The sequence below is a fragment of the Lates calcarifer genome, linkage group LG19 (assembly GCF_001640805.2).
Source record: "Lates calcarifer isolate ASB-BC8 linkage group LG19, TLL_Latcal_v3, whole genome shotgun sequence".
NCBI classification, from domain to species: domain Eukaryota; kingdom Metazoa; phylum Chordata; class Actinopteri; family Centropomidae; genus Lates; species Lates calcarifer.
This window is the reverse complement of record NC_066851.1, coordinates 4,093,881-4,106,797: the sequence shown is the minus strand read 5'-3', so window position 1 is coordinate 4,106,797 and position 12,917 is coordinate 4,093,881. Positions and strand designations below refer to the sequence as shown.

General features: G+C 40.4%; 1 protein-coding gene across 1 annotated transcript; it reads left to right on the top strand.

The window, feature by feature from the left end:
- Positions 1-1,266: 1,266 nt before the first annotated feature.
- LOC108896087 (potassium voltage-gated channel subfamily F member 1) lies at positions 1,267-3,092 on the top strand. The gene has a single exon (XM_018695084.2). It carries the CDS (start codon positions 1,379-1,381, stop codon positions 2,696-2,698), a length of 1,320 nt encoding a protein of 439 aa, XP_018550600.1. The 5' UTR covers positions 1,267-1,378; the 3' UTR covers positions 2,699-3,092.
- Positions 3,093-12,917: the final 9,825 nt, after the last annotated feature.

Sequence of the window (12,917 nt, the reverse complement as noted above, 5' to 3'; positions counted from 1 at the left end):
TCTGATAATATTTATTCAGTGTATTTACATTCAGTCTTTATCTGTAGTTTTCATTGTTAGTGGTGCGGTCTGTCACTCCTGCACCTGCTGTCACCACCTGCAACCAGGTGTCACCAGATCAACCAGCACTGAAATCTGAAGGACTATACTGTAACTTTAAGTAGAAATTCAAGCATCATCGGAAAACTGTACCTAAAGTTAAGGTTGTCATTATACTGAAAAATCCCCTCCTGTGATAGGTTGTTATAAATTATTAAATTCTTCGATACTGATGTTTCAGTGAAGAAGTTGCATTGAACCATTGCTGATCAGGATCTGGTCATGCAAGGTCTAAGTGGAATTCAATCAAAGTCTGTTTACAGGACTAAGGGAATATGACTGTATAAGTGAAAATAAAATTGTAAAAAGCTTTTAACTTATGTCATACATAAGTTTCTGTTGCGTACCTAATTCTGAACAAAGTATCATGCTCAATACTTCTGTCCCACCAAGAGAGGCTAGCTGAACATGAGACACAGAGACACTGGCTGTTTGTTATGGCTATGACCTCCTCTACTGGAGCCTCTGGATACTGGAGAATGTGAGCATTGTAGATTCACTGCCTAAATGAAAGAAAAGAGACTTAATGACAGGAAATAGGCCCAAAGAAGTGCAACAGTAAATCAGTTAATTTAGTCCACTGCTTCCCAAACTGAATTCATTTGTTCCACTGAAACATGACAGGAGGTCCAACATACACTGCTTTTTTATGTGATGGATCACCAGCCAAGAGTAAGATTAAGTAAAATCTTAATCTTAAAACTAAGCAGTAACTTCAGATGTCAGATAAATATAGTGAAGTAAAAAATACCATATTTCCCTCAGAAATGTAGTAGAGGTATAGTGACAGATAATGGAATATTGAAGTACAAGTAGTACAAGTATCTCAGGTATCTCAGTTAAGTATCTCTTTGTACCAATGATTGTTATGCATCACATGATCACCAGAGAGTGCACTACCTCTGTCCTACACTACATATTTGTCACTGATGTCATAAATTATGTTTTATGTTGGAAGATTTCCTCTGTATGTTAGCAACACTGCGAATTATAATAATTAAGGGGTGTATGTTGCAGTGTTTCTTTCTTTCTTTCCACTGTGTGTGTGTGTGTGTGTGTGTGTGTATGTGAGAGAGAGAGAGAGAGAGAGAGAGAGAGAGAGAGAGAGAGAGGTGGGAAGTGTTAGGAAAAGCTGGCCGCTCAAGCTGTGCCATTCAGTGCATGAAACAGTCTGAAGAGGAAACATTTTACGCACGGAGATAATGGACATTAATTCTGGTTAGCACGCTTTAGTTCTACATTACAGGATTAACACTGATTCAGAAAAACATTTGGTAAAATGTGGACAATTCCGAAGCCAAATTACAGGACTGGTTTCTGCGCCGAGGGGGAGATTGCTGTGAACATCGGCGGAGTCCGAGTGGTGCTTTTCGGGGACGTTTTGAACCGATACCCGGAGAGCAGACTGGCGGAGCTGGTCAACTGCTCAACTCAGAATTCTGAAGTTATCTCTTCGCTCTGTGATGACTTTGATCCGGGAAGAAAAGAGTTTTACTTTGACCGAGATCCTGATGCATTCAAGTGCATCATCGACGTTTACTACTTCGATGAAATCCACATCAAACGCGGCATCTGCCCCATCTGTTTCATCAAGGAGATGGAGTTCTGGAAAATAGACCAAAGTGTGTTAGATGAATGTTGCAAAAGTTACTTAAGTGAGAAGGAGGATGAGCTGAAAGAGATTGCAAACAAAGTGAAAGTAATTTTGGAGGATCTGGAGGTGGACCAGTGCATTACGCGCACCCAGCGGTGCCAGAGGTTCCTGTGGAGGCTGATGGAGAAGCCGGGTTCCTCCCTACCGGCGCGCATAATCGCCATCGCATCCTTCCTCTCCATCCTGGTCTCGGCGGTGGTGATGTGCGTGGGAACCATCCCGGAGCTCCAGGTGACAGACTCCGAGGGGAAACTCGTGGAGCACCCGACCCTGGAAGCGATCGAGACCGCGTGCATGTTGTGGTTCACGGCGGAGTACTTGCTGCGTCTCGCCTCCTCTCCGAACAAGCTACACTTTGCGCTCTCCATCATGAACGTCATCGACTTTATGGCCATCATGCCTTTCTACGTGGTCCTGTCCCTCACCTACCTCGGTACCTCATCCATGATGGAGCTGGCGAACGTCCAGCAGGCTGTCCAGGCGCTCCGCATCATGCGCATCGCGCGTATTTTCAAGCTGGCGCGCCACTCCTCCGGACTGCAGACTCTGACCTACGCGCTGAAGAGGAGCCTCAAAGAGCTGGGGCTGCTCCTCATGTACATGAGCGTGGGGATCTTCGTGTTCTCAGCGCTGGCCTACACCATGGAGCAGAGCCACCCTGAGACCCTTTTCAGGAGCATCCCGCAGTCTTTTTGGTGGGCCATCATCACCATGACGACGGTGGGCTACGGAGACATCTACCCCAAAACCACGCTCGGCAAATGCAACGCTGCCGTGAGCTTTCTGTGCGGCGTGATAGCCATCGCTCTGCCCATCCACCCCATCATTAACAACTTTGTTGTCTTCTACAACAAGCAGAAAGTACTGGAGACTGCAGCAAAGCACGAAGTGGAGCTGATGGAGCTGAAGTCTGGCAGAGACGCGCGCAGAAAAAGCAGGGATTAAGAGGAGAGTGTGGGCGCACCGACAGTTTGAGCAAGTTAAAACTTTCTACAACTTGTCATTGTTGTCAGACTGAAAGAGCAACTTCATGTCCAAAGAAATGTGAAAATAAAAATTAAAAGATCAATTGTTCATTACAAAGTTCGCCAAATACAAAACATCAAACATCAAAAGCTAAAGTTTCATTCAAGACTTTAACACCTGTTTACACTTTAGGAGAGCTCCTTACAGTGACACCTGTACATAGCGCCATAACAATGTTGTTGTCTTGCTGTTGGTTTCACTAAGCGGTAACTGATGTGTTGCTTTTGCCTCTGGTCCAGTTATCTCGTCCTTAACTTTTGTCATTGTGAAGGCTGTTGTTATAATAGAATTAAAACTGGTGCATGAAAAAAGACTGGACATGTGCTTAGAGAATCATTATCAGTGTGAGTGCAGGTAAACCAAATTTGACATTTTATTTAAAGTGCAAATACAATTTTACTTAAAGGCTAGCTCCACCAAAAGCTACAGTCTCTTCGGTACAAAATGTTGTGGAATTGTGATGTAGTGGAAGGATAGGAACACAAAGAGGGGATTTCATTCTAAAGAAAGATAACCACTTGATTCATTTAGCTCAGACTGCAGACGTCTCATGTTAGCCCCAGGGAACAAAGACACCAAAGAAAGATATGTCCAGTATGAACAGGAGGAATGATTACAGCAAGCGGAACCTGTGTCAGTGTTCATGTAGGCTCCTGACTTAAAAAATACATACTGAACTTACAGTACACGCTGTCGTGTGTGTGTATTTTCTATCATGTTAAGAAATTCCTTGAATTGGAAAATGAGTTAAAAAAAAGAAAATTATGATGAACACTGAGTCATAAGATGCAGCTCTGTGACTAAAAGTTTAATCTCTTTAATCAGATTAGTCCAGAGTAGATTGTAGAAGAATATGTTGTGTGAGGACAGATATCAAAATGATGATGTGCCCTGTGTGTCTCGCCAGTGGGTAGATATGATTATTCAGTGCCATGGGACAGACAGTGAAACATGGCATGAACTATAAAGAAAATAATAATAATCCAAGATATAAAATAAACCAAAACCATGAGAACACACGTGCTTTCATGATACTTTCTTAACTTAATATATATATATATATATATCTTATTTTTTTCCTTAGTCTTGGAGTCATCCCAGCCAGACCTGAACCACAGGTAGCTGCTGAACAGCTGCTGACAAGGTTGTATCCTCATCTCCACACACTCCTCCAGTTATATGTGCAAATATTCTGTTTCAATATTTCTGGTCAACAAAAGTTATTCATTTGAGGTGTGTGTGTGTGTGTGTGTGTGTGTGTGTGTGTTTCATACCAACAATACACACTTAAGACTTCAAAGTTATGTTCAATCTTAAGGTTATTTTTGGTTTCACCAGGTCAAGAATGTACTTAAGAATATTATCAGTTTGATACGTCATAGCTTTTCATTATTTTATGAGAATTGCTGATTTTGATTCTGATTTTGGTCTGATGACATGTTTCAGAAGCCCTGCTTCTGTTTGGGGGCTCAGAGACTCCAGCTGTTAAAACACGACTAAATACAATGGATTTTCTGTTTCTGGTGGAGTTTTGTAATAGTTACAGGGAGTTAGGACACTGGTCTAACTGACCCCGGACATAAGTAGCAATAACAAATATATATATATGCATATCTTTGGAAAGGAAAACATGAATGGCTCATTTAACTTGGAAAACACAAACTGTTTCACTAGTATTTGGTGTAATAGCTATGCTTTAGCAATTCTCATTTCCATATTTTATCACCTCCAGTCAAATGCCCAGTTTAGTTTTGATAAGGTTTAAAGAAAAGAAAATACATATTCAAAGAAAAAAATCATTTGGTTTTGCATTTATTATATTTATACAGGCAGCAGTCATGTCTTCAATACTCTAAATAATGAGGAAGTAAAGCAAATTTCAATAAAACATAAGGTTTAAAGAAAAGTTCTGTCTTTTATGTTCATGTAAGCCATTTGACCACTGCAGGCCAAATCTTCACAAGTGCAAAGATGCTCAGTTTGAGACCTGGGATCATTCACAGCTGAAGACACAGGAGCCTGTTTACCTTTTGTTGATGTGGAATTCATTTGTCACATAATATATAGTAAGAATATGTTTGAAAAAGGTGAGCTGTCTTCCCAAAGCGAGTCAGTGTTTTATGTTTTCTCCCTCCCAACACAAGGAAGATGACAGAAAATGCTTGTTGGGTCAGAATGAAAAACTGGAATTTATTCCACTGAGACAGTTGTACTGTAAGTCAAGCATGTATAGGCTTAGGTCAGTGTTTTCAGTAATTGAGGTGTATGGCACTGTTAATTCTGTGAGATGTGCGTGTGTATTTGTGTGTGTTTGGATGCACATGTACAAGTCTGTGACTGTATCTTCTTCAGCATGTTGCCGTATCTGTTTGTGTTTTGTTCGTGCTTGTGCAACGTGTGTGACACGATCCAAGGCAGTGGTCTGTGAGAAACTGCCGTCCCCAGCGGGAAAACACTTCAAAGTAAGGCTATGTACACCCACACACACTGAACACTCAAAAACACTGCCTCCCCACCTCCTCCCACCCCCCGCCTCCACCCTGCCCGCTGTTTCTCTCTGTCTCCTTCTCACTCCTTCATCCTGCCTCCACCTCCTCATCCTCCGTCTCAGATGATGATCTGTCAGCTTCTCTGGCTGAGAGAGCAGCGATCAGACGCAGTGATATGTAAAGCGTTAGTGCTGTCATATTTTGAGGGTGTGTAGTGATGCAAATCTTAACACTTAAAACTTGAAAATTTAAAAATGTGTGTTGCATTGTGAAGCTAAAAAAAAAAGGAGTTAATGTTCATCAACATTCAAGTATGAAACACCTGTGTTTAGGGATGGGGGTAAATTGAAAGACATTAGCTCACACTGACTTTAACCAAATATAGCACTTGATATGTTATGCATCAGTAACCATTACAGATGACTCAGTCTCACTCCTGCTGTATGGCATGGACACATACAGTTTAAAATGACATGTTGCTGACCACAGTGTGTAATGACATTGAAAAGCAAAACAAACTGATCTCAGCTCAAAATGCGCAGCCGTTGTATGAACATGTTAACACAGTTCATTTATTTCAGTGGTTCTCTTGCTTTGTTTGATCGATGACAACCTGTATACAAACGCATCAAAGACGTAAGAGCCTCCTTGTCAATACCTGGCATCCTCCGTGTGCTTTGATGCTTCACAGGAGAGGTCTCCCACGATCCTTATAGTCCCAGAGAGCACATGTGTGTCTGGAAGAGGATTTGACAGTAAATAGCTTAGTACTGATGATTAGTCATTTTTAATTAGTTCCCACTGGTAATAGTATTGTAGTAATGTAGGCGTGTGAATTGATAGCTTCACACACTTTGCGTTTTTTTTTTCTTTCTTTCTTTTGCAGATTTTTTTTTTTTTTTGAGACATACTGTGAGCACTGATACAGCAGCACTGCAGCAAACACACAGGGTGACACTTCTCAAGTGGAAACTACTAAACATGAGAATGTTTGGCACTTTCGATTGAAAAATGACTTAACCATGGTAATTGATTATCACAATGGTTGTTCAAGGACTAATTGATTAATTGACTGTTGCAGCTCTGTACTCTTCTAATGATTTATAGTGAATGAACAGATCACAGCACAAAAGTCAAATATAGACAAATCAAAGAAAAACAAACAGTTACATTGGTGAGATAAAGCACATGTTCATTTTAGAAAGCAAGCAAGAAAGAAGGAAAACCGGTCACAAAGAAGAACACACACAAAAATACATTCCAAGAGGGCAGTGGTATTAGTATAAAGCAGCCCAATAATACAAACCCAATAGCAAGTGATTGAACATATGAAATAAAACCCTGTTTGAGCTGGATGTACAAATATATCCAGTATGACTGAATAGATCTGTATATCATTCATGTGGACACCATTCATACAGACTTTTTCACATACTTTATTAGTAAATCGGGAATGCAGCAACAGCAATGGACAAGTAATCAAGTTACCCGTTAAGAAAGATGCATCGATCACAGAGAAATTCTAGTATAAACCCGAAGACCTCCATAATTCAGGCGTGATCAAATATTATGATGAGACAAAACAAGGAAGGCTGAGTTTGTTGGGTGCATTGATGTGGAGTCATTTTACAGAACCACCATCTGATCCTTTCAAATTTGCGTGACAAATAGTCATCAATTAAATTGTCATTCACACACACATTAATGCAGCACTTGTTCTATTTTAAATATGCACACACATTCACAGACATCTGGGCCATTTTCGGGTTCAGTATCTTGCCCCGGATACCAAGATACTTTGGCACATGGACTGGAGGAGCCGGGGATCAAACCACTCACCCTCTGATTAGTGGGTTCCTGTGCTACCTCCTGAGCCACGGCCACCTCTGTAACCAGGAAACATTAGGAAAAAACTGTTATAATTTAAATAAGACCAAATAAATATCTACAAATATTTTTGTTTGTTTTCAGCATTTAAGATATGATGCACCCACTGTGCTCGACCTTTCTAGCACCAAATGAAAGACAGTCTGTTTAACCGCTATTTTCAACCAGATATTCCCCCCCATGAGCTAATGGAGACCAAAGCAGAAATAAGGGGGTGATACTGGGCTTACAGTCATCAGGTGGTTAGAAACATGACTTCAAATGACTGAAAATGTTTTTCTGTATGTGCTGCCTGACCACCAGGTCTGCGAGGGCCCCAGAAACACCCCAGCCTTGTGCTAGTTTCGAACTTGAAAGGTCACGTAGGCAGACATGTAAACTAAGCGTAACTAACGCAATAGGTAGAGTGCATTTTATCACTAATAGTAACTAAGCACTGAATGCTCCTGTATCATTAACATACATTTGCAGAGAAACCATCACAACTAATGTAACTTAAAAATGAAAAAAAAAAAAAAAATCTTTCAGTTTTTGATTTTTAAATATGTAACAGCACATGGCCATTACTTAGCAGCAGACTCTAACATGTCAGACCTTCTGACCAGTATGCAAATAAGCACTGTTAAGCATAAGCATATGCAGAGTGTTCCATCTTTTGGCAAAACACAAATCTGATCAGACAAAGCCATATAGTGTTATGTGATTTAAACGTCTAGCTGCCTGCATTTTATTCCACCAGAGAAAACTGTCTGGTAACACAAAATATATCCACTGCAAATAGCAGTGCAGGCAGTGTACACCTAAGTGACATCTGTCAGTCAAACAAACTGCACTCAGCACATAATCAAACCTTATATCCTTTATTTGATGTCATACACAACATTATAGCAACATATCACCCTTTCATTCTAACTCAAAAAAGGCACAACTAATTTCCCTCACCAGCAGTGGTCTTCTGTTGTCATGGCTCCAGTCTTTAAATAACAGTCTCACTCTCTCATTATTCTGCCTCGACGCAGCCTTTTGCTTTTAGACTGGACTCCCACATTGAATGCACTGCAGTTCATTGTAATAGATTTAATAGACGAACACAGTTTCTTTTTTCTTTTTATTCTACCGCACGTCAGAGGACTGACTCATTACAGATATTTTGAGGTGTTGCTAAGTTAGACTTGAAAATAGGAAAGGGGTTGTATTACTTGATATCTGATCAAGTCCCTGTGTAATAAGATTCCATCCACTTGGTCATATATCAGCATTGCACTGGGGGTAGATTACTACCTGAAGGACAACACCTATTTCACACTTGCATTCAAATTCTCATCAGTAATTCTACTTTCTGATTCAGTGCAGTGTTTGCATGGTTAATGAGTGACAACAAAATCTGGTATGGTGGGTGGTGGTGAGTGATATCTCCCCTGCTTTGCATGTAAACATGTATCTGCTACATTTTAGAAACCATTTTCAGACATGGAGCACATGCACTCACTACATCTGTCTGTTAAAGTGATGGATTTTTATCATTCAGAAATGTCTTAACATCAGTGTTCCTCATTCAGGTTTGGCAGCACATGCTGTGCATAAAACATGGGTATTCATTTATTAATCTATGGAGGCAGTGGATCTGTTACTGTTACAACACTGCGGTTGTACAGGTGTTTTTTCCCCTCTTAATAAGTAAAGGAGGGATTACAATTTGAAATTCAGTAATGACATTACAGGTCCAGGTACATTACTGAGTTTACTGGGGGGCTGATATTAGTTTGGTCTACACAGGTATGAAAACATTTAAGAGGCACTCTTGTTTTGGAGTGTGAGGGTGTGTAATCACGCCTCTGAAGTCAGGGCTTCTGGAGAGCTGTGTTCAGTCACTAAGGCTGCCTTCTTTTCTGTTGTTTCATGTGTTAAATACAAAAGATACAACACAACAGGGTATGGATGATTTGGGATTGTTTAGAAGCAACTTTGATGGAGTAATGTACAGTGATGTATGAGGAGCATGTAGTGAGTATTTTTCAATTTTCCAGGAACATGCCCAGCACTGTTGATCTTACATAGAAGAATCTGACAGCATTCAATTAAACTTGTGCTGTGTTAGAAGTGTTACAGAAATCTTACCAGATCCACTGTAATTAGACTGCCATCTTGACATTGTGCTATCTTAAAAGTGAAGATAAAAGTGAAGGTGTAATAATGTCTGAAAGGGGCTGTAGGATGCTTGAAGAACTGCTTTAGCCTTGACTTAAGAAAACGTAGCCCTCTCATTCAACTGAATTCCTTTCCCTGATAGAATAACACAAATGCTTTATTTCTTTATTGCTGCTATGAAAGATAAAATGACTGTCAGCGTAAAAACTTTCCAGGAATTATGCATTTCAGTCTCAGTGTAAAATATGAACAGCTGCAGTGTTTTGGCACCTGACAAGCCTTCAGACTTATGAACTCGCTCCCACCAAAACATCACCTTGCATTTTTCAAAGCACTGTCTTCTGTCTTGAACCTAGATACATTTTCTTCCTGGTGACGAATTTACAAAAAATATTTTTAAACATGTTTGCTAGCTTTAAGTTTTCTTTTTCTCCCCAGTAGCATTGCTCCTTTTCTTGCCACATTGCCACCACTTGTTGATCAGTGAAATAATCTGAAAACATCGGTAGGCATTGAGTCACAAATGTGCTTGTACATGTCTACAAGACACAAACAAAACTGGGACCCACTCATTAAATCCCCACTCCATAGTGCTACTAGCTGTGTGTGAAAAACTCCACAAGGCACCTTTGAAGTGAAGCAGAATGATTTATTTATAACTGAAGCCAACTGTTGCATTGCTGTTCTTGTGAGAAAAGTGAGATTCCAAAGTCAGTATTTAAGGAAATAGCTGTCGAGGTGATATTTGTTACACAAGCTCCTGGATTTTATTTATGTCAGTCAAACTTAGCTGTTTTTGGCACAAGATACGTGGTGCTGCAGGGGGAACGACGGTTTATGTTAGATGTGATTCAAGGCAACAGTGGGAGACTCACTAATGATGACATTACTTGTAAAGGGACTCAAGCCGTTAATGTATTTCTGGCAGTGTCTTTCAGGGCAAACACAGAAAGTCCAAGTATGTTATTTACGACGCAGAAAGCGCAATTTCACAGAAATGTCTCATTTTCTGTATGAACACTGGTGCAGAGGACCTCTTTTATTGTGACATCTTTCCCTTACAGACAAGTGACTCCAAATTATTCAGTGTCACCCCTCTCAGCTGTGTCAGAGTTTGTTGAAAAGCACTCTATCAGGGTTAACTTCACTTCACTTAACTGGGAATTGAGCGGCAGAAACACTTCATGAATGGAGAGAGAAACACTTCAGTGTTCTTACTTTAGATTCAACAGTCCTTGTGACGGCTAGTTTATTGATCTTGAGAATTAATCAGTAAAAGCAGCAGGATTGTGTCCTTTCAGACATTTGTTTCTTTCAGTCTAGCGGTCAGATGCAGAGCGAGCACTCAGCCTTGCCCGCTCAATGATTGCTTTGTACTCCTCCTCGGCCCCCACTCACTCACAGCTGGTCACTCCGTCTGGTTTTTAGGGCAGCTTGCTGCTTTCAGAGAATGTGTCTCCAAATGGCGACACGGGAGACTCTTTGTATCTCAGTTTTTTAGTTTTGCAAAACTCTTCTTGGTCAATAGTGCATGTTCACAGTGTAAAGGCCACTGTCAGCAGGGGGCAAGGAGGTTGTCCTGTCTTGTGTGTTGTATGAACATGTACTGACCTATGTATACACCGATCAGCCACAACATTAAAACCACTGACAGGTGAAGTGAATGACGTTAGTCATCTCTTTACATTACAAAGTTCTGCTGGGAAACCTTGGGGAAACCATTCATTTGGATGTTACTTTGATACATGCCACCCAATTTAATTGCTGTAGACCAAGCACACCTCCCCATGGAGAACACACTCCCCAATGGCAGGGCCTCCCCCAGCAGGACGGTGCTCCAACCACAGCACAAAAACTACTCAGAAATGGCTCAAGGAACACGTTAAAGAGCCCAAGGTGTTGACCTGGCCTCCAAATTCCCCAGATCCAAATCTGATTGAACATCTGTGGGATGCACCAGAACAAGCCAGATGTTAGAGGCCCCACCCACAGGACCAAAAGGATCTGCTGCCAGTATCCCAGTGCCAGACACCACAGGACACCCTCATAGGTCCCATTTCCATGCCCTGACAGGTGTTGTGGCTGATCTGTGTATGTTCTAATGCACGGCACACATACAGCTAGTGGCAGAATTCTGACCAAACCTTAATGACACTCACTTGATTAGCAGATGACATCTATAACACCTGGTGTTTTGGATTTCTTGTGGGAATAACAAAACAGATGCATTAAAATGCAATGATTCAAGGTTTGAGAAACCAATGAATATATGTGAAATATATGAATCTATTAGAACCAAACTGGTGGTTTGTCTTAATAAAGTATTTCCCACTGCTAGTAGAAGAAAGTTTTCACTTCATCTTAACATATGAAAATTTTGTGGATATTCATGGAATCTCAGAATCTTGATCTTGATCAGTCAGTCCATCCCCCCTTTGTCCAGACTGAAATATCTCAATACATGTCATGTCATCAAAGCCACTGTGGGGTATGGTAGAATCTGTAGAAGTTCTGTTGGCTGAAATATCTCAACAACTATGAATGGATTGTCATGACATTTTGTACAGACATTCATGTTACCCTGGAATGAATCCCAGTAGGTTTGGTGATCCTTAACCTCTTCATCTATGCCATCAGACCTATCTGTTGAACGTTAATATGTGAATGCTAGCATGTTAACTAAGATGGTGACCATGGTAAATTTTATACCAGTGCATAATTAATACCAGCATGTTAACATGTTAATTGTATGCAATTTTATTACTAGATGCTATACGTTAGAGAGGGAGACAGGAAAAGGGGAGGGTGGGTGTACACCCCAAACAACTAAAGTATGATACCGCCCAAGTACCAGTAAGCACAACAAGAAATTTCAGTTAACTTCATTATATTTGAGTTGAGACAAACCAATAGAATTTTGGTGAAGCAAAACTGCAGATAGACGTATGCTACAGCAGTTTAGAATCTGGGGAGCTATCATCTTTTTTTGCATTTTGTTGATCATGGTTCAACAAATCAAACAAGACTGTTAATCATCCCGTAAGAAATTAGTGCTGCTTCAGTCACAATAAACACATAACTTTGTGATTCTTGAGAAAGCCCAACTGAGCATAATGTGTTCATGGCTCCACTGTTCTGGGCTGCACGCCTTTCTAAATATCATTGAGGACATGAGGGAAACTCAATCATATGGTTGAGCTAGCTTCTTATTCACATTCATTTCTTCCAAATTGCTCTTTAAAATGTCACCGACTGCAGAGCTGCTGCAGGCAAACAAAATCTTTCCTTGGGGGAGGGATGGGAATAGGATAGTCCATGGTGTACTTTTGGCCATATGTACTTAGCTGCATTTCCAGCACTCTGAACGCCTGAGGACAAACAACTAAAACTGATTGGAAAGGAAGCTTGTTCTTTGCTTGAAGACAGTATTTTTTTTACTGAAATACACTAGCATTGCTATATAGCATGCATATATATATATATATATATATATATATATATATATATATGCTGTATATAGCCTCAAAATAGTGAGAAAGAGAGAGGACATGTAAGAATTTAATTTATTATTATGCTATTTTATAATGACAGTTATATACTACTATATTTTAATG